This window comes from Netta rufina, assembly GCF_964035555.1.
Source record: "Netta rufina genome assembly, chromosome: 15".
In the NCBI taxonomy this organism is placed as follows: Eukaryota; Metazoa; Chordata; class Aves; order Anseriformes; family Anatidae; genus Netta; species Netta rufina.
Window position 1 is genome coordinate 11,251,576 of NC_140138.1, and position 22,106 is coordinate 11,273,681.

General features: G+C 37.0%; 1 protein-coding gene across 1 annotated transcript in view; it reads left to right on the plus strand.

Annotated features, from left to right (window-relative positions):
* Nucleotides 1–533: 533 nt before the first annotated feature.
* Nucleotides 534–22,106, plus strand: part of TRRAP (transformation/transcription domain associated protein) — a 90,826-nt gene continuing 69,253 nt past the window's right edge. The window contains exons 1-23 of the mRNA XM_084295712.1: nucleotides 534–595; nucleotides 1,011–1,086; nucleotides 1,432–1,584; nucleotides 1,937–1,986; nucleotides 5,335–5,445; nucleotides 5,763–5,867; nucleotides 6,612–6,695; nucleotides 7,432–7,488; nucleotides 7,866–7,991; nucleotides 8,323–8,400; nucleotides 8,624–8,712; nucleotides 9,629–9,725; nucleotides 10,090–10,228; nucleotides 11,487–11,565; nucleotides 12,884–13,118; nucleotides 14,472–14,799; nucleotides 14,917–15,014; nucleotides 15,669–15,863; nucleotides 16,411–16,602; nucleotides 18,371–18,536; nucleotides 19,826–20,082; nucleotides 20,952–21,152; nucleotides 21,751–21,902. Of these exons, the coding sequence (XP_084151838.1) occupies nucleotides 1,485–1,584; nucleotides 1,937–1,986; nucleotides 5,335–5,445; nucleotides 5,763–5,867; nucleotides 6,612–6,695; nucleotides 7,432–7,488; nucleotides 7,866–7,991; nucleotides 8,323–8,400; nucleotides 8,624–8,712; nucleotides 9,629–9,725; nucleotides 10,090–10,228; nucleotides 11,487–11,565; nucleotides 12,884–13,118; nucleotides 14,472–14,799; nucleotides 14,917–15,014; nucleotides 15,669–15,863; nucleotides 16,411–16,602; nucleotides 18,371–18,536; nucleotides 19,826–20,082; nucleotides 20,952–21,152; nucleotides 21,751–21,902 (2,939 nt within the window). The 5' untranslated portion in view covers nucleotides 534–595; nucleotides 1,011–1,086; nucleotides 1,432–1,484. The remainder of the gene's footprint in view (nucleotides 596–1,010; nucleotides 1,087–1,431; nucleotides 1,585–1,936; nucleotides 1,987–5,334; nucleotides 5,446–5,762; nucleotides 5,868–6,611; nucleotides 6,696–7,431; nucleotides 7,489–7,865; nucleotides 7,992–8,322; nucleotides 8,401–8,623; nucleotides 8,713–9,628; nucleotides 9,726–10,089; nucleotides 10,229–11,486; nucleotides 11,566–12,883; nucleotides 13,119–14,471; nucleotides 14,800–14,916; nucleotides 15,015–15,668; nucleotides 15,864–16,410; nucleotides 16,603–18,370; nucleotides 18,537–19,825; nucleotides 20,083–20,951; nucleotides 21,153–21,750; nucleotides 21,903–22,106) is intronic.

The following is a 22,106-nucleotide window of genomic DNA, read 5'->3' on the forward strand; positions in this document are numbered from 1 at the left end:
ACCTCCGCCTGTCTGTGTGTCTGTCTGGCCGCGTGTCTGTCTGTGTGTCTGTCCGCTCCCCCCGCAGCCTCCTCCGGGGGCAGTTCCTGCGGCGGGGCGGGATGTTAACGAGCAGGGCTGGGAGGCATCAAACGCCCCCCGTCTGTGGAGGAGGTGGGCTGGGAGAGCGGGGGGGGGGGGGGGGGGAAGAGCGTGTGTTTGGCTTAGGGGCTGACAGTGGATTAATTATTAATTAACGGTAAATCGCTCCTCAGAGCCAGCAGAGCCTCCGAAGCCCTGACACCTGGCTCAAATGTTTTGACGTGACTCTGCTGCCCCCGGGCTGCTTCACCCCCACAGCCTCCTCAGCCCCCCGGGGGGCAGCTCCTCGCCCTGAGGGCCGCGGGGCAGCGCCGCGTCCCCCCCCTCAGGCTGAGGGGTCGCGCCCGGAGGCCGGCCCTTCCCGCGGGCCCTCCCCGCTCCGCCCCAGGCCGGGGGAGGCTGTGAGGGAGGCGGGCAGCGGGAGGAGGCGGCCGGAACTGGGCCCGGAGCTTCCGCTGCGCCCGTGCTCTGCCGCCGGCCTCCGGCAGCAACAAAGGAGGCGGCGGGGGCTGGGGTGAGGAGAGCCGGGGGCGGTAGGGCCTCGGCGGGGCCCTGGGGCTGGCGGGGTCTGCAGGGGAGCGGCGGGAGGCGAGGCCTGGAGCGGCGCGGCCGGTGGGGCGGGCCCCGAGCGGCGCGGGGAGGAGGAGGAGGAGGAAGGGGCCGGATCCCCGGCAGCACCGCGCGCGGAGGCCTCGGGTGGGAGCCGTGAGGGTTTGCGGCGTTGCGGGCATCCCTCTTCGCGGGGTGCCTGTGGTGGGGATGGGGCGGCCGGCCCTGAGGTGGGGAAGGTGAAGGGGGGGCTCCAGGGGGTGGGGGCGCCCTGAGGTGCTGCGGAGGGGGCTCGGTTGCGTTGGGGTGGGCGGGGGAGCTGCCAGGGGGTGCTGAGGTGGGTGGGGGTGTCCGGCCTCTCAAGTGAAATTTGCTTTCAGGTTCCGTCACCAGCGAGAACGGCAGCTGGAGATGGCGGGACGACTTTTGGCGCCTGTGGAAGCGAGTCCTGCTGAGGTGCGTCCCAAGGGTGGCTGCGGGTTTGGGATGCGGCCGGGCCAGGAGGTGAGGGGACAGGTGTGCTGGGAGCACCCAGGGGCCTGCTGCTGCTCTCGGGAGCAGCAAAATGCATTGGCGTTTCAGCAGATGCCAAGAACCAAGTAACCTTAGCTCCTCAAAAGTACCTGCTTGTGATCTCGAGTGCTGTAAATGGTAGGCATTGCATTTATGAACCTGAAGAGATGTCAGCTGTGGCTTTTGGAAAAAGATGCGTCCACTTTGACGCATCAAAAGAAGAGGTTTAGGTAATACAATTGCTGCTATTAAACAGCCATATAAACTAACAAATATACGTATTTGTAGGTGTTTTGATCTTGATTTTATGTGCTGGGAGCTGCTCCCCCACCTCCTCCAAGATGGCATTTGTTTCAGCACAAGGGCCTACAGTGGTGGACCAAACCACTTTGATGAAAAAATACCTTCAGTTTGTGGCTGCTCTCACAGATGTCAATACACGTAAGATTTCTTTTGTATTGCAAGTTATAGTTCTTCGGTAGTTTGTTTCATAAGCATCACGGCATTATTTACGCACTTGATAAAAGTGTGCTGAATTCAGTTTAAGTTTTGTTAAAACTTTGATTTTTGAAGAAGCAAAATGATGAGCAATATTTGCTTGAGTCAAAGAGCGAGTGAGTTGTGTGTATGGATGGGTGTATGAGGGGGGTGTTTGTGAGAATTGTGTGCCTTATAATTTGGCGGTGATAGCTAAACTGATAAGATCTGACTGCTTCTTTCATCAACAAACCTGGTGTTTTATTTCATTATTTAGCTTATGCTTAACTTTTTTTGCTTGAATTTCTGTTTTCAGCCGATGAAACTAAACTGAAAATGATGCAAGAAGTCAGCGAAAATTTTGAGGTAATTAAAAACAAAAAACCCTTCCAGAATGTCAGTGCTTCTTGTCAGTGTGTCACTTTGATTTCTGATTTTATATGGTTAAAAGATCATGTATCTTGAGACTTAAGATTTATATTATATGTCGCGTATGTTACAGATGTATTTAGCAACTATCCAGGTTATTGGAGAGCTACAGCATTTGAATTTAGAGAGCTTTTATTTTATAATCTTTATTCAATAACCATTTAAATAAAGGTGATATTTTTTTTCTGTTTTGTTGTATGATCAGAAGTCTCTGTATTTGAAATTTTATTTCATTTTGAACATTTATCCTCCTGAAGCAGAGGGTCCTCTGTGACTCCTCTGAATAATTCCATACTACCAGATGCAGTGTCTGACATCTGGAGTGGAGGTGACTCCAGTGACATCTTTTGCTAGGTGATAGACCGTCAAGTTCAGATGAGCATCAGAAAAAAATCCATAAATTAATTAAACCAAAATAAAATTCTACTTTCATTGAATACTTAGTTACTACTTGCCTGTTCTGAAGTTATAGAAAACTTGTTCTGTAGAACAAATAAATGCAAGATCTTAGAATAACTGTAATTCTCCCTGTATGTAGGTTTTCAGTTATGTTGCTGCTTAAAAAAAAGCTATTTGTATAATGTACTCTGTCCTTACCTGCTTGATTTGATGCGACCTTGCTTAGTCTGCGGTAAGAACAGAGAAGTACCCATTCCAGTGCTGTGTAACGTCTTTAGATCTTTTTAAGTAAGCTTTATGCAAGGTTAAATCATGCCCGTGCTGGATGTGCAAAGCTGTGCAAATTTCAGTTGTTTATGAGTTATCAATGGAATTTCCTGTCCAGTGAATTGTTTTGTTCAGGTTAATGTAGTGGAATACAACTACAGCTGTATTATTAAAGCTAAAAATAAAATTAAAAGACTTAATCCTTAGTATTTGGAAGTGAGTAAGTAGATGTCTGTGACTGTTTTACATTATGTGCACAGGTTGAGCAGAGCTTAACACTAACTGAAGTAACTAAAGGGACTAAAAACATTCTTGTGGCATTTTTGTATGTGTTTATTTCATAGATGGCAGGTCGGTGTAATTAGATGCCTGAGTAAAATAATAGTTTTCAACAGCTTAGTTTAGTGATGTGTTTAGAATCTGAAAGCTTAGTTGATTCTCCTTGCTCTTGTATTCATTAAGGAAGAACTTGTTCAATACTTGTTTTGATAATGTTCGAAATAGAATAGCTTTCTTCTCCTGGAACTTGCTTGATTTTGTAGTGTGATCCTACATAAAAAGATGATGAATTAACTTCTGTTGAAGTACAGTTCATGGAATCAAAGAATGGTTTGGGTTGGGAGGGATGTTAATGACCATCTGGTTCCAACCCCCTGCCATGGGCAGGGACACCTCCCACCAGATCAGGTTGCCCAAAGCCCCATCCAGCCTGGCCTTGAACACCTCCAGGGGTAGGGCATCCACAGCTTCTCTGGGTAGCCTGTTCCAGTGCCTCGCCACTTTCTGGGTGAAGAATTTCTTCCTTAAGTCTAATCTAAATCTACCCTTTTTTAGTTTAAAGCCATTCCCCCTTTTCCTGTCACTACACTCCCTGACAGAGTCCCTCCACAGCTTTCCTGTAGGCTGCCTTTAGGTGTTGGAGTCACTGTGAGGTCTCCCCAGAGCCTACTGTTCTCCAGGCTGAACAACCTTTCTGTTTATTGGGAAATATTTAAGGGTGCAAGAGGAACCGCTAACGTTGGCTTTGTTGTTTTTTTTCTCTCCTCCCCATTTTTTAAATGTGAAGTGTATGGACATTATTGTTGCATGTTACGTTAGATAGTTTCCTTTAAACTTCTGTGTCCATAGTCTCCATGTCTACTCTTCTCTGTTGTCTAGTTCAGCTTCCAATAACTATAAATTTCAGCAGGTTTTATTTTTCACTTCTTAGCTCTTTGCTCAGTGTCACAGTGTTCAAGTCCTATTGGCTGTGTTATGAATCGGGATGTCTCTAGCTGGGGTAGAACTGAATGTGAATTGATGGAGGACTTCTTGAAGTGGGATTTTAAACTGAGATGCTTCACCGTAGTGTTAACTGCTTGACACTGTCAGCTGTTGGGCTAGTTGTAAGGGTATTGGGAAGTTGTTTTCAGAAATATAAGCTGGTTTTGTGAGTTTATGCTTTTCCTTGAATGGTTTGTGAACCACTTTCCTGGCATGTAGCAGGACTTGCGTTATTTCTTGTTCCTCCAAAGTAGGAACATTCTTATTAAAGCTGGGGAGGATAGGAGGGAGCTGTCAAAATTGGAGAGACTATAGGGGAGATAGGAGGAAAAGATGCAGCCAGACTTTCTGGGGAAGACCTTTGAGGTGAAGAGAAGATCAGGGCTGATCTGCTATTGACAACTGTCTTGCGTTTAAAATGTTTTTGTGCCATTCTTAGTATCTCTTTCTACTTTCTTGAAAACCCTCCAGTTGAAAAAAAAAAACAAGACTTTCTTTGCACAGCATCTGGTGTAATACCGTGTACAATTGCACATTTTGAAATCTTACAGTAAGGAGAGAATAATAATGGAAACCTATAAGAGCAGAAGGTTTTATATAGCTTTTACATTATACAAAAAATGATGTGAATAAAACCCTGAAATAACTGTACAGATTTTCAAAAGCAAGCTGTGTTCTTATCTCTACCTTTATTAAACAGACCAGTATGCTTCTGTATCTTAGATACTTCAGAGAGTTGCCTTACAGCACATATGTAAACTGCAGATGAGTTTGCAAATAAACCTCAAGATGTCCAAGTTAGATTTAAGGCAGCATTGCAGATGGAGGAAGCTTGTTCATCCAGTATTTCTTCTGACTTTCCAGCAAGTAAACAGTAGCGTAAGATCATTTTCACAATGGAAAGTAATGCTTAGTTTGGATGGTGTGTGTGTGTACACCTTGTCAGAAATAAGTAAAATATCAGTTTAACAGTGTCTGAGAAGTCTTGGGAATCCTAGGGTAATGAAATGTGAGTGTGTGTGTGAGAGTTCTTCTTGTTGTATAAGCATGGTTGTTGGTTTTATTTTGTTTACAGTAGTTGCGCATTTTGCAATTTTTATTTTTATGTTGAGGTGCCTTAAAATAGAGAAACTCATAGTACAGCGTTGGGATTGGAGAAGAGATTAATTTTTGTTTGCTTTTGTTTGTTTCAGTAATAGTGCTAACTCTAGTGGGTCAGCAGAGGCTTAAACACTAAATCTCTTATAAAGTCACAGATAACGTTTACTAGTGGCTTTGAACGTAACTTGATACAGGCTGTGAATATGTAGTATTCCCATTTTGTCATCTTCCTGTTTTTGTTTTGTTTTTGATTAGAATGTGACATCATCCCCTCAATATTCTACATTCCTGGAACACATCATCCCCAGGTTTCTCACCTTTTTGCAAGATGGAGAAGTTCAGTTTCTGCAGGAGAAGCCAGCACAGGTAAACTGTGCAGAGCATCTGTTAGCTTTTTCCAATGTGTGCAGTAGACTTCCTTTTCAGTGAAGTACTTGATTAATACAATGAACTGATCTCTGTATACACTTTATTCTTGAAAACAGATCTGTCATTAGGAGTGAAATTGAAAAAGTCCAATTTCTGAATAATTTATAAATTACTTATAAACTTTGCAAACAGGCTTCTAAGAACAATGAGAAAAAAAAACCACAATGCAATAGAATTGGCTTTCTTAAAGTTGAAAAGGATGTGATAATGAATTGTTGTTTTTATGGGCTTTTATCTTTCTTATTTTTTTACAGCAACTCCGAAAGTTAGTGCTTGAAATAATTCACAGAATACCAACGAATGAACACCTTCGTCTTCATACCAAAAACATACTGTCTGTGATGTTTAGATTTCTAGAGGTATTTATTCTTACTTGTGTGTGTATATGTATATTCTTTTAAAACTGTTTCGGCCTTCTAGAAAGTTGTTCTCTTTCTTCATCTCCAAAAATTGTGGGGTGTAAGTTTTTAAATAGGTACGTTGGCTGTGCTTCTGTAGCAAGAGTGGAAAGGCATTCGACATAGGCTTCACCAGTGTGATGTCTTACTAGCTACTGGATTTCTTCACGCTTTTTTTTTTTCTTCTATTTCTGTTTTATTCTTACCTGTCTCTTATTGATGCAGGGAACTGTTCTTTATCACTTCAGACAATATTTAATTCAGAAGCACTTTTCTTGCTTAGTTTATATAAATTCAAGTACCTTTTTCTAGAGATCTTGTTCTGCTTCTTGCTTGGAATTGAAAACATTGTCGTTCAAAGCCCACAGCAAATATTGTGGAGGCGTCTCTGTGCATGAATAGCCCCATTCACATTTTTCTGTCTGTGGGGTGTGTAGTCAGGTCTGACAGTATAGAGTGCTTGAAACTTCGCTTTTTTTTTTTTTCTTGGGGGGGTAGAGATCAGTTTAATATACTTTTATCCATACCTAGAGGATGCAGAGTAAAGCTATATCAGATGAAAGGCATCTTGCTCATGTAAATTCATATCAACGGGGCACTTACGAGTTGTGCAGCTAAGTATACTTTTGCAGGGTTTTGAAGTTGTCTTGGAGTAGTTGAAGAATGCAACAGTATACTCACTAAAAGTTCTATTTTTTTTTTCAGACAGAGAATGAAGAAAATGTATTGATTTGCTTAAGAATAATTATTGAATTGCACAAACAATTCAGACCAGCAATCACTCAAGAAGTAAGTTGTAAATCTTATGTGATATAGAGCTTACTCTCGTGCTCTTTTCAGAATTATGTGTAGGTTTATTTTTTTATTTCTGGTGTGATTTTATATTGGTTGACCTCTTGTAATCATGTGTTAGGAAAATGAAATTACCTTAAAGTAATTCTTAGAAGATGACTGCACAGTTCTAGTACCCCTGAGAAAAAAACAAACTGTTAAAGCCTAGTTCTTTTTGCTTCAGGTGTTTATGGGCAATATGGTTAGACTTAAGAGGACCACCAAAAAGAATAAAATATCCTCAGAAGTGAAGAGAATTGATGCCCTTTTAGTTTGTGAAAGATGGTGAAAGGAAACGCCTGGAAAAGGAAAACTGCCTTTTTTCTCCTTTTCTGTCCATACTTGTGTTGCTCCTGTGACTTGTGGAGAACTATTGGAAAGTTTGCATTTTCCTTCTGCTGCTTTCCCTCCTTCATTTTCTACTAGGAAGACTTAGTTGTTTTATAGCAGTTACTCCTATTGATACTGTACTGGAACAATGTTGAAGTGATAGTTAAATCCGTTTCTTTCCAAGTGCATTTCAAATTAATAATGGTGGAACAGAATAAAGACCTGAAGAACACTTTCGGATTCCCCTTTACTCTTGTGAAAAGTGCACTCTAGTAGTGGCTAAAGACTTTATGTACTTGTACCACTAATACAGATTCAAAACCGTGAATTTGTCTGTATGGTAAAGCAAATGTTTCCTTCCTAGATCCATCATTTTTTGGACTTTGTGAAGCAGATTTACAAGGAACTTCCGAAAGTAGTGGTGAGTTTATTTCCTAAATTGCCATTGCTATAGTCATTAAACTAATTTTTGTCTTAATTTTACCTCTTAAAGATATGAACGTAATTACTTTTCTGTTTAGTGCTATGGTTAGTGTAGTCTAAAGAAAAACGTTTAACAGAAATACTTCATAAAATGGAGAAATTTAGACTTTGAACTGAAAAACCTTCTATTTGTAGCACAGTATTAATAGAGTGAGAAAACGGAGGTATGTTTATGTAATATTAATTTGTTGGCTGCACGTATAGCCCTTTAAAGAAACCCAAATACCAATTCTAATGAGAGTTTTAATGAGATGAATGTCCTTTTGACTATAACTAACATTATTATATTTTCTTTTGCTGTCTGTTTGCTTGTAGAATCGGTATTTTGAGAATCCTCAGGTGATTCCAGAGAACACTGTGCCTCCTCCTGAAATGGTTGGCATGATTACAACAATTGTGGTGAAAGTGAACCCAGAGAGAGAAGACAGTGAAACAAGAACAGTGAGTATTTTAACTGTATTTTAACTATGGGATTGAATGTATCACAATACCCCAAGTTGTGAGGGCAGATAAATGTAATAGGCTTGATTTTAGTTTGTTTATTTCTTTTATCAAGGTTTATTTGCAGAAGCTAATTGAAGCTCTTTAGGTATTTGCTATGCAACCATAATTAAAGGAATTTTTATTTAATGTATATGCCAACAGGCTTTGTGCTCCTTAAATGTTATCTCTAAATAGAGTGTTACAAAAATGAGCAATTCTTTAAAAATGTTTAAAACACCTTTTTGAATTAATAATTAAATTGTTCATAAAACATGTATTCTCTTTTCAGCATTCTATAATACCCAGAGGATCTTTATCTCTGAAGGTCTTGGCTGAGCTACCTATTATTGTTGTTCTTATGTATCAGGTTAGTATAGTACAGTATTTTGCATGCAAATACTTCTTACTACTGAATTGTTTCTCTAACTTTTGCTGGCTGGCATATTATTAAAAATAATTACCTTATTTTCAAGATTAAAATATGGTGTAATAATAATCAATTGAGATTTCTTCATTTTCTCTGATTAGTTCTCAAATATGTTGAACGCAATTGCAAGTTGTAAATTTCTCTAATACTTTTTTTTTTAAAGCTCTACAAACTGAACATTCACAATGTGGTAGCTGAATTTGTGCCCTTGATTATGAACACTATTATAATACAAGTTTCAGCTCAAGCCAGGTAAGCATTTTAGTATTATTTTGATGATATATGGAATAAATTTCTTAACCTGCTATTCAAGATTGCCCAAAATATTTTTGTCTCAAACCTTTTCAGTTTTTGCTTCTGGTCTTAGCTACTTTTGAGATCAAATGCACTATGATTATTTGACATAAAATTGTCCTACGATAACACTTCTGTAGTTGAAATAATTGGCAAATGTGAATATTTCCATCATATGTCACTAAAAATATATGCAGTAGTGCACTAGATCCCAATTTCTTATTTGACATTGATTTTTTTTTTTTTTAACAGTTTCTGACATAAATCTGTATTACCACAGATAGTATGCAATGGTGATCATGTTAGGTAGGACTTTGCAGTTGCTTATCTTTATGAAGCCACTGGTGATACAGTTTTGTGCTTCCAAGCCTAGCTTGGGTGAAGCTTTGTGATGTTGCAGGTATCTGGCCACTGTTCTACCTGCTTTACAGAGCGATGTTTCTAAGGAGGAGCAAGTGGTGCTGAGAAGTGCAGCAGCAGTAGTACCTTTGTCTTTCCCTATCTTCCCAGATGATCTGAATAAGTGGTTGAAACTCAAGAGACGAACAAGTCTGTGGGAGGGAATGTTGCTTGGAGAAAAAATGGCCCCAGCTAGGGGAAGGGAGCCAACTGTTTGATGCCAATGTATTAGCTTGGTTTTCTGTAGGGAGTTGAAAATTGTATGGTTGCCTCAGGGTTGTGCATTTCTACTTAGAGCATAAAATGTTGGGAATTTGAATGGCAGAGAGTTGGGCTCTCCCATGGTGAATTTATTTCCTTATGAAGCAGTAACCTCTGTTTAAGATGATGTAATTTGATACTTCTGTGAATTTTCTGGATGAAGGTATTAAAGAGGAGGAAAAGAATAGTTAACTACTGTTCAATTTCATTTCAGGCAACATAAACTTTATAACAAGGAATTGTACGCTGATTTTATCGCTGCTCAAATTAAAACATTGTCTTTTTTGGCTTACATTATAAGAATTTACCAGGTACGATGTATTTTTATTATTATTCTTACTGCAACAGATTGGTTACTATATGGTGGGAAGTCTGTTAGAATGGCTGCAGTGCATCGGGGGTTGGAGATAAGAGCAAATGAGTAGCAAGTAGAACCACAGGCCTTTACTTGGCTGTCCTTTCAGAAGTATTCTCATGTGAATGCAAAGTAAAAATGTTGTGGTACCCCCCTCAAGCACTTACGGAATGGCTACTGCATTTACTGTGTTCTATTTTTATCAGTAATCTTCCTAAAGAGAAGTCAGTGAATTTTAATTGAATGTTTTTTTGCAAATGGAAAGCAGAGCTTTAAAGTAGAATGTCATAATAATTGTATTCTTATGATTTTTTTGATAGGAATTAGTGGCTAAATACTCTCAGCAAATGGTAAAAGGAATGTTGCAGTTACTCTCCAACTGTCCAGCAGAAACAGCCCACCTCCGGAAGGAGCTTCTGATTGCTGCTAAGCACATTTTAACAACAGACTTGAGGAGCCGTATGTACTACTTTTTTTTTTTATAACGTATTTATAAACTGGAAAGATTTCAGTTATTTCTGTGTATTTAAGAGGTACACTGCATACTACTTGTTTTGGACTGTTTTGCCTTTTTGCTTTTTTTTCTTTCTTTCCCCCTCCCTGCCAAGCAAATTTTTGATCCATCTCTTTCCTCCACAGTATTAGTTGTTAGTTATAACTGAAGTTAATCTCATGTCATGAGTGCTGTGGTGGTTGCCTTGTAAAATATTGAATTGTCTTTGTATCTAAAGTCTGCCTTTATTTCCATAGCTTATTTGTGTTTTCCACTCTTAAGTCTTCCAGATCTCTTTTCCTGTGGCCCAAACAATGCTGATGCTCTCCTTTCCTCTTCCCCTATAGTTTTGCAGAACGTAACATTCTTGTAAAAGCAGACAGTCTACCATGTTATCTCTTTCATTTAAGTGGACCACAGTGATTTGTAGGCCATTTCAAGTTTCATTCAGAAAATGCTGAATTTTTATCTAGAATATCATTCGGAAATCTGAAGAATAAATGTTGCTGGATGCCCCTCTCTCTCTTTTTGAGTTTTTGCTTATTTGTTAATAAATTTTAGCTTGCTGTGTTATTTGAAGGTGGGAGCAATCAACCCTTCCTTTCATTGCCATCATCTGCCTTTAGGGTAGACTTTCCTAATTAACTTTTTGAGTTATGTATTTAGAAAGAAAGAAAATGCTTCTTTGATCTTGCTTTTTCATTTGAACTTGTTACTGTTATCTCTCCTTTGTTCCTTGTATCCCAAGTTGCATATATTCTTTCTCATATTTGGAATAGAGCTTATGTGGTAGATGCCCTACAAAACAAGAGTTTTATGTTGGACAGTGTTGTCCAAACTCATCCTGGGCAATAACTTGTTATGTTTAAAAATTTCTGTGAAGTTGAAATTAATGGAAACATTTTTTTCTTTTCCAACACTAACTTGTATTGTACTTTTATTGCATTAGTGCTGTTGCTTTGATTGCATACTGTGAAGTTAACTCAAGGAGCCAGTAGAGTTACCAGAGGTTAATTGAAAGTTTGCTTGCAAATGAAGCTGTCTCTTGTAAGCTCCGGGGATAAATTTTATAGTGAAATTTCCTGACTTTGGTTTAAATATCTAGGATAAGTGGATTAATGCTTAACTAATGTTATTTTGATTTTTTTTTTTGCCGGTCATCATGTATGGCCTTCATTTTCATTTTCTTTTTCTTTTTTTTTCTTTTTTCTTTTAATACTATAGAATTTATTCCATGCATGGACAAGCTCTTTGATGAATCTATACTAATTGGGTCTGGATATACTGCTCGAGAAACACTGAGGTATGACATAAAAGTTGGAATATCTTCCTGAGTGCCCGCCAGGGTGGTTTCTTTCCAGATTAACTAATACTTAGCACTATGTCTGTATAGAGTTCAAAATACTTACATAACTCATTTTCATGGAATCACAGAATGGTTGGAAGAGACCTTAAAGACCACCCAGTACCAACCCCCTGTCATAGGCAGGACCACCTCCCATTAGATCAGGTTGCCCGAAGCCCCATCCAACCTGACCTTGAACACTTTCAGGGATAGCATCTACAGCTTCTATGGGAAACCTGTTCCAGTGCCTCACCACCCTCATAAAGATTTTCTTCCAATACCTAATCTGAATCTCTCCTCTTGTAGTTTAAAGCCGTTACCCCTTGTCTTATCACTCAAATCCCTGAATAATTCTACATTCCCTCATTAGTTTCTAATATTGGATGGGCTTCTGCTGCTGTAAGGCACGGTTGCTTTTTAGCACTTGAATAGCACAGCATGAGCATCAGGCAAAATGAGATGAACGGGTGAAGGAAAATTACTTGACTTGCAGAAAGCAACCAAAACAATGGTCACAGGAAATCCAACTCAGTATCTTCCCAGTATGTCATGAAACTACTACCTAAGCTTGTGTCCAGCATAAAATCTGAATGAGACTTAAGTTGTTTTGTCAATAAGTATCTTAAAATTGTTCACATAACAATTGGAGGGGGAAAAAAAAAAGAAAAACAAGGAGAAGGCATACTTTCTATGTCTTCAACAGTCTACTAGTTTTTAGGTGCTTTTGCTTACCAAACTCAGGTATGTGTACCAGAAGACTTATTTCCTTCTGCTTCAGAACCAACTGTACCTTATTGAAGACGTAGTAGGTCTGGGAGTGTTCTCTCTATTAAATGTTTAAACTTAGTATTTGAAAATAAATTATTTTCAGAGTTTATCAGTTTTCATAACTACTTTTGAAATCATGAGTCATCAAGGATTATTTGAAAGAGCTTGCCAGCTCTACTTCGTATGTGGTTTAAAGCATCCTAATTTGTTCTCATCTGTATGTAGATGAAAATGTGTGCTGAGGATGTTCGACATTGGTTGAATAAAGATGAGAGGAGTAATTCTAACGTTGGTGTTGTGAAATGGATTAATGCATCTTTGGTAGAGTTATACAGTAATTTTCTTGTGTATTTGAAAAAGCTGTGTGAACCGTGTTTGCATATAAAATAGAAAGGTTTAGTTTAGAATCATGAAAATAGCTTCAGGCAGTAATTATTAGTTAAGTCCAATTAGCAACAATTATAATTGTCCTCAAAGTGTTTTCTTCATTTCTTGTTTTTACTGATAGACCTCTTGCGTACAGTACACTGGCAGACCTGGTGCATCATGTCCGACAGCATTTACCACTCAATGATCTCTCCCTTGCTGTCCAGTTGTTTGCCAAGAACATTGACGATGAGTCCTTGCCTAGCAGTATTCAGACAATGTCTTGCAAGCTTCTGCTAAATTTGGTAGACTGTATCCGGTCTAAAAGCGAACAGGAAAATGGAAATGGTAGAGACATACTTATGAGAATGCTGGAGGTATTGATTTGTTTCATATTTTTGATAATAAGTTGAATATACTATTATTTGACATTGTAAATTGCACTTTCCTTCTCATTCAGAAAGGAAAATATATAGAAACAGTCTGCATCCTGTTTCATTTTCTGTAATTCAGAGAAGGGCTTTTTGAAATTCTCTGCAACTGGGATAATGCCTTTATGTACAGTAGAGATGTTTTGCCAACTCAGCTTATTTATTGAGTGACTTGGTTCAAAGTGGGAATCTAAATGCCTATGCTGATAGGAATTTCTTATTTTTTTATGCTGTATTTGTAATCTCCTCTTTTTCCCTGCTTAAATTTATAATTTAGGGATTATATTTATTATGCCTTATGATTTTTATTTGGATGGTTTGTTTTTTCTTTTCTGGATAGTGAAATCCTGAAAGACAACTATCTCACCGGTTTTTGGCATAGACCAATCTGTGAGATGTGAAAACCCCATGTTTACAAGACATGATGATGTTTTTAAGGATTGTCTTTTATATGGAGGAGGTTTTTTTTTTTTTTTTTTTTTTTTTTTTTTTTTTTTTTTAAATTTTAAAAATCATAGAATCATCAGATGTGCTCTAAAAGCTCTCAACCATGGTGTAGTACAAGTGAAACCACCTGCTTGATGTAGCCAAGTAGTGTGTCCCCTCCATCTTTGACACTTCTGTGTTACAGGCTGTCATCCTTCTAAATACACTAAGGAGGTCATTTTAGTAATCTCCAGATTATTTGATTTTATCCTTGAACTACTAAACATTGCCCCAGCACAGCTTATTTTATTTTATTTGAAAGGTACAGAAAACTTTGAACTGATACCTGTGCAACATGAGCCTTGTTTATTACCAGCCAAGAGGCAAAATGTTGGGGACATTTTCTGCTGGGGACATGTTCTGCTGGATTGATTGTTGCTTTTTAAATTTGATGTGCTACATGCACTGTCAGTTTATATTTTAGTTTTAGACATCTTACTAACTGACAGATTCTAGCTTTTTATGCTTAGTAGTCAATAGACTGAAATTGTAAGTATTTGAAAAATAAACTGAAGTTGCTTTTCATTTTAAATTAAATATAACTGTAGAGAGATGAGCTTTTAGTTTTCAGCAAATATTTTTATCATTTGAACTTGTTTAAAGGAAACATACTTTTTTGATATGTTTAAAAATGTTTGCATTTGTTTGAATGATTCCAGAAATACAGTTGTAAATTTTACTGGTTTACGTTGACATGAAGTATTAGTATTATTAAATTTAGGACAATCTGTGAAGAAGAAACTTACTACTTTCTTTTTTTCCTCCCCCTCTCTGGTCTGCTCTTCTATTGGCCTTTCGTCCTTGTGCTCCTAGGTTTTTGTTCTGAAATTTCACACTATAGCACGATACCAGCTTTCTGTAATTTTTAAAAAATGCAAGCCACAGTCTGAACTTGGGGCTGCTGAAGCCGCACTGCCTGGAGTACCAACAGCAGCAAACGCAGCACCTGTTCCTGTTCCGTCTCCTGCCCCGGCCACTCCAGTGGCCCCTGCACCAGTGCCTGTGTTTGAAAAACAAGGGGAGAAAGAAAAAGAAGACAAACAGACATTTCAGGTCACAGACTGCCGAAGCTTAGTAAAAACCTTGGTCTGTGGTGTCAAGACAATCACATGGGGCATAACATCATGCAAAGCTCCTGGTGGTAAAGCTTCATACTATTTAATTACACTTATCTTTTGCAATTGCATGATTAAAAGTCTAGCATTAAAGCACATTATATTTTAATAAGTAACTACTGTTGTATTTTGTCTTCTTTCAGAAGCACAATTCATTCCCAATAAGCAATTGCAACCTAAGGAGACTCAAATTTATATAAAACTAGTAAAATATGCAATGCAAGCTTTAGATATTTATCAGGTATGTAACCTTACCACATGGCACTTTCATTTTATACAATTTCTGTGTTATACTTTTAACAAGGATTTCATTGTCAGCTAAAATACAAATTTTGTGTGTAGTATATTTCATAAAGCCTTTAATTTCAGGACTACATTTAGTGGGAAATCTTACAAGTTTCAAAGTACTTATCACTTGCAAGATTTTATTTTTTTTTTTTAGTAGTTATCATTGGCTTACCAACATAAAGGCAAACAGACTGTAAAAGTCTTGATCTTTTATGTGGTGGATTAAATCTATTGGTGTTCAAATGAATTTTTTTAGTTTAGTTGTCAATTAAAATATTCACTTTGCATATGTCTATCTTTTGACATTATACAAAGCACTGCTGAAATGTGAATGTAAATTACTTCGAATTAAGTAATTTTATAAATACACTGATATCTCCTGCTGTTGTCTTTTTCCACTCCTGACTCCATGATTTTAAGGTCTGTGCTGAACACACTCCATTTTATTATTCTTATGGTCAATGCTGGCTTTTGTGATTTTAATTGTATAAGGTGTGCATGTGAGTCTTGCATAATGTCAGTTTTAATTGCAAGATACTTCAAAAATAGTGGGGAAAACGTTGCTCCAATTCTGTAACCAATACACGTATTTTCTAAATTGCCATAGGTTCAAATAGCAGGAAATGGACAGACATATGTTCGAGTAGCCAACTGTCAGACAGTCAGAATGAAAGAGGAAAAGGAAGTTCTGGAGCATTTTGCTGGTGTCTTCACAATGATGAACCCTTTAACTTTTAAAGAAATCTTTCAAACTACTGTTCCGTATATGGTGGAGAGAATCTCAAAAAACTATGCTCTTCAGGTATTTTGTTTGTTTGTTTTCCCACCCATTGGTAATAAACAGCCTGTAGAAAATAGCTTGTTCCTTAAAGTGCATAAGGCTGAAGATGAATTATTAAATAATAATGCTGAAATTAGAATGCTGGATTTGATTTGAAACAGTGTATACAAATACTTTGTAAAGATGGATTTTCAAAAATTTCTAAAGTGAAGCAATACAAATATGAGCGCTTCAGATAAGCAGGGGGGATATGAGTGGACTTTTATTCATGAAAGGTATTGAACATCTTGAAATTCCTGTTTTGTTTGAAAGGTTGTTTTGTTAATGTTCTGTTCTGCTATTTTACAGAACACAGTTCCAATTGTATACATCTAAAATATAAACTTTAACTTGGATATTTAAATTATGTACAGTTATTTTCCATTGAGAATAACCTGAATTGCTTGCACAGTAGTGAAGATAGGGGAAAAAGTTGGTCTTTTTTTTTTGTTTTAAATTGGTAGTGTTTCAGTTTCCTGTGTTCTTACAATTACGGCGACACTAATTCCTTTGTGGTTCCCTTTTATAGATTGTTGCCAATTCCTTCTTGGCAAACCCTACTACCTCTGCACTCTTTGCAACGATTTTGGTAGAGTATCTTCTGGATCGACTGCCAGAAATGGGCTCTAATGTGGAACTCTCCAATCTGTATCTCAAGCTGTTCAAGTTAGTCTTTGGCTCAGTTTCACTGTTTGCAGCTGAAAATGAACAAATGCTTAAGGTAAAGGTCATCTGGAGTAAAAAAAAAAAAAAAAAAAAATCTTTTTTGACTCTTAATGCATTTTCAGGTGTTTGAAGAAACTTTGTTTTGTTCTCTCTTTCATGTGATAGTCTTTCCATGTTTGAACCACTGTTAGCACTACTGTTCAAACACCAAGTAACATCATTGCCTTACTTATAAGAGTTTATGTGAACGTTTGAAACTAAAGTGATGTGCTAATTCTGAGTCTAAATGACTGAATCATGCTTGTGGTCACAAATCTTTGTAACTTAGCAGTCAGGATAGGTGTTTTTTTTTGTTGTTGTTGTTGTTCTTCCATATTAACTTAAGGCTTTTGATTAGATTGGCATCACTTCTTTCTTTGTGTTGGTTAATCTTGTTGATTAGATTGGCATCTCTTTTGTGTGTGTTGATTAATCTTGTTAGTTTTATGTTATGTTCAGTGATGACATGTACCTCGAGTTAAAAATATATTTTTGTCATGTTTTGAAAGTTTGCATTGAGGAATTCTATTTTTCTATTAATGTGTTTGTTTACTCAAAAATCTATTTTGTATGTTGAAAATGGATCATCTCTTTCGCTGAGCTTAGAAACACTATTCTGAGCTTGAAGCAAGAGAGTGCTTTTTTGTACAAGTGACAGCTGCTTATATACAGAAAAACTTCACAGTAGTATTAGAACACTGCTCCTTCTCACAACGTGACCCTCCATTTCTTTTCTCCCTACCTGTAAATAAACACAATGTCTGATACTGATAACTATATAATATTTTCTTTTCTTAATGATTTGCCATAGCAGTATTAGTTCAGTAGTTGTTTTCTGTGTAGAACACAGTAGATACAATGATTTTCCCTGTTTCTTCGAATGATGAAAGTAATGTGAAGCAATAATCATAACTAATATGATGCAATATTCTTATAATCTTGGTTAAATTCTTCTCTTTTGTCATCAAAATCGAGGTCATTTGGATTTTATAAGATGGAGATCCAATTTAAAGAATGTGATTTACTACCTTCACAGTTTCATGCTTGTTACGTTTTTGTTTCATCAGGATTGATGATATGGGCCTTGGCTAGACAATTTAATTGAATGATGAAGGCTGTTTGCAGCATTTGCATAGCAATGTAGAATACTTCTAGATCTTAATAAAATCCAGAATTGTGTCACTGTTTCTACCTGATATGGGAGAATCCTTGTGTTTAGCAACAGATTTTAATGATTCCTGCCTGCAAACTGTTAATGTCCACTGCTCTAAAAGGCCACTGAGTCTTAATTTTTGGTTCTGTAACTGTTTTTTCCTTGTAAAGTTGGTCTTTAAAGTAAACTTAACATTCACAACATTTAAGAATTAATGATGAAGTTAGATCTGGAGTAAACTAATATTGTGAAATGTCTTCTGTTGTCGTTCTGACATTTATGCTACAATCCTTATGTTCTCTGGAGCAAATGTGCTTCATTACATCAGATTTGTAGAAGGTTTTCTGTTTTAATACAATTAGTGCTTAGAGTAGCAAATAGACTTGATTGTTCGGCTAATGTGAAAGCAGCATTTAATTAACTAAAGAATACTATTGTTTCTTGGTGCTGTTCAAATAACAGATTTACTTTTTAACAATTCCTTGAGTGGTTATAAAGTTAGGGTGTTATCACCTTACTTGAAATAACTAAAGGTTTTAGATCTGAAAATCTTGTCTCATGCTAAACTCTTACACTGCAATGATGATAAAATTGATGATTTATTAATCTTAAAGCTTTATTTTTTTTATAGCCACATTTACACAAGATTGTGAACAGCTCTATGGAACTTGCACAGACTGCCAAGGAGCCCTATAACTATTTCCTGCTGCTCAGAGCACTGTTCAGATCTATTGGAGGAGGCAGTCATGATCTGTTATATCAAGAATTCTTGCCGCTGTTACCAAACTTACTGCAAGGTAGAGCAATACCTTTATTTCCCTGCCCAGTTTCTGATCTTTTTATGTGAATACTAGTAATAAAGTTATATTATGTAATTAAAAAACAAACATCAAAACCACAAAGCCCTAACTCCGATAAGTAGCTGCTGACTTTGAGCTTAGCACTTGATTAAATATCTTGGATTTACTCTCAGCTGCTTCAGGCTCCATAGTTCTGGCTGCTTCACAACTTCTGCTGCTTGTTTTCTGCTTTCTCTTTTGGGACTGCTGGGTGTTTGTTTATTTCATGTTTTGCAATGGGTAATTTTATTAGCATGAAGAGTGAGGTGTAAGGATAGTAGCAGAAGTGAGGTTGCCGGGCCATCACCAGTATTAAGGGAAGAATGTTACAGAGAAGCTCTGGCTCTCCTGGAGTTGAGGATGTGTGTACACCTGCCGGTGCATGATAAATATAAATGCGAGTAGTGTCAGTTTCCAAAAAGAAATGGAAATAAGAATCAGTTTGATTAAATTAGCATATATGCTTACAAGGGCTATCATCCAGAGATATTGGAGGTGACCAAGGAAGCATGCAGAACTACTTAAACCTAAGGGTAACCTAAATGAGAGCAATTTCAGGAGAGTGAAATCCTTGGGTTTACTTTGCATATGTCTATCTTCTGTCGTCTGAAGTTACACAAAGCACTTTTGAAATGTAAATGCACGTGATTTAGAATCAAGAAACTTGCAGGGGCAATTTTTATTGTAGCTAGCAAATATGTATGTTATGTATAACTCATTGTGTAAAATGCGTGTCAGTGTAAAGCTGCTAGCTGTGTTTGTGGAATATATGAAATCTTCCTACTCTGTGTAGTAAGTTGGGGAATATGTTTAGTGTGTATGGGACAGTGAATGACCCATACACCTTTCATGTTCATTTTCAAGAATCCAGATATTTTTTAAACAATTTTCTCCAAGTAAATTTTTTAAATTGATACAAAATTGAGGTTTGGGTCAACAATCTTTTTTTATTTTCGTGTACTGTATTCAAAAGCTACTGTATTTTAACATGTATTTAATACTAAATTTCAGTGTATGCATAGATATTCTTTCTGTATATGCATGTACCTACAAAAACATTCAATGCATAAAATCCGTAGATGGAAGTTGTAATTATGAATATATTTTCTAAATACATTCTTTAGAGATATGAACTTTACATAATTTTAAATGCCAGGTTATTCTAAGTATAGGAAATAGTTCATTGCTCAAAAATTTCTATGGACTGTTATTTTCTATTGAATGTGTAATTTATCAATGATTTTCAGGACTTAATATGTTGCAAAGTGGTCTTCATAAACAACACATGAAGGACTTGTTTGTAGAGCTCTGCCTCACGGTGCCAGTTCGTCTGAGCTCATTGCTCCCTTACCTGCCAATGTTGATGGATCCCTTGGTGTCAGCTCTCAACGGATCTCAAACCCTGGTTAGCCAGGGCTTAAGAACTCTTGAATTGTGCGTGGACAACTTGCAGCCAGACTTTCTGTATGATCATATTCAACCAGTTCGAGCTGAGCTTATGCAGGTAAACGTGTTGTATCCTGTTAAACCACAAGAGGTCGTTGATTCACTAAATATTAGAATTTTATGTGAAATTTTGCTTATAAAAACTTGAAAAAACTGTTGTGAGAACCATGCCTGTCTGATTTGAGTGCAAAACACCATTTGGTGTTATGCTGCTAAACTCAAAATTCTGAAAAATTTAAAAGCGAATTAATGTTTTCTTCTATACCCCCTGTTGAGAGGTTAAAATTAAGAATTGGGACTCAGTAGGAAGAACATTGCTATGTTCAAGATGAATTAGTACAGAAAATGTTTAAAAATTGATAACTTATTGAAAACAACAATCAAAACTAATTGCTTTCAGCATATTGTGATTGACAACTAACTACAATCTTACATATCCAGTGAAGATGGCGTGGCTAAAATTTGGAACAATGTTTTAAATGTGGCTATTTCCTCTAATAGTGCTAGCATATAGTCTGCATTGCCTTTTTTTTCTTTTTGGATGTTGAAACTAGCTCTTTGAGGTTATTTATCTTGGCCCATGGTGGTGTTTTTTTAGTGTTCTGTTTTTAATTAAATTAATGACGTTGTCCATCTAATATTAACCATAAATACAAAATTACATTGCGGTATTGCAAAGATTTTGTATCTGATTATATTAGCCTAATCCAGAATTATGTTTAGGACTATCTGTTTACAGTTTAACTGTTGTGAACTTACTGTTTTTATTCCATATAGATTTTTTTTTCCTGGAGGTTATGTTGTATAGATAGTACCTAGATAAAAGAATAAACGTTTTGCTTGGTTCTTACTTTTTGTTTTCATACATCATAAGTTGAAAAATTCTGAAGTGAGGCTGTTCTGACCATGTCATGTTTAAAAATACAGGCCTTGTGGCGTACACTGCGCAATCCTGCAGACAGCATTTCTCACGTGGCTTATCGCGTACTTGGTAAATTTGGTGGAAGTAACAGGAAAATGTTAAAGGAATCACAGAAACTACAATATGTGGTCACAGAAATTCAAGGACCCAGCATTACAATAGAATTTTCAGACTGTAAAGCATCTATTCAGCTCCCTATGGAAAAAGTAAGGACTTTTTTGAGAACTAAGGACATATTCTATGCTAAGAAGTTACCTTGTTCAGTTTTCCTTCATTACAGACTTTTTGAAAGTTTGTTTGCTTATAAAGAAAAAAAAAAAAACTTGATGAAATGTGTGCTATGTTTGCCTTCAATTCCAGATTTGAATTAATAAATATTCAACATTATAGAAATTGCATACTTAAAAGTAGTTTTTAGGACCTCACACACACATGGATATGTTCTGATATCCCTTGAGTTAGACAGAGATTTCTAATTCATTTATTCTGTAATGAAGAAACAGAATATAAACCCACTTCATTGTATTTTTTTTTTGTTTTGTTAGTTTATTTTTATTTTTGTTTTGTTTTTTTGAGTTGTCAGACTTTGCAGGTAAAAATGCAAAAAGTTGTTTCAGGAGTTGCTAATCATCATTCCACTGATGACAGGCATTCTTTGTATTTCTTAATTTGGGCAGTCTAAATTGTAAGTGTTTTTTAAGTGACTATGTATTAAAAATACTGTTCCCTTGATTAATCGCTTTATAATAAATATTAAGAAATAGTGTTTTATTACTATCTTTTTTTCTTCTTTCTTGATTGTAGGCAATTGAAACTGCTCTGGACTGCTTGAAGAGTGCTAACACAGAGCCGTATTATCGGAGGCAAGCCTGGGAAGTAATCAAGTGTTTCTTAGTAGCTATGATGAGCTTGGATGATAATAAGCATGCATTATATCAACTTCTGGCACATCCCAAGTATGACAATTCTTTAAACGTAAATGTGTATGTAAAATTTATAGTGTCTTTAGAGTAACCTAATTTAGAGAGAATGGTTAGTCTAAACAATGTATTCTGCATGATGTTTTTACCTTTTGGTTTATCCTGCTTCCTTTCAAATTTATGCAGGACTTTTCAAATCTTCCTCTTGGTTTTGTCTGCATGTTATTTAATGCAAATCTG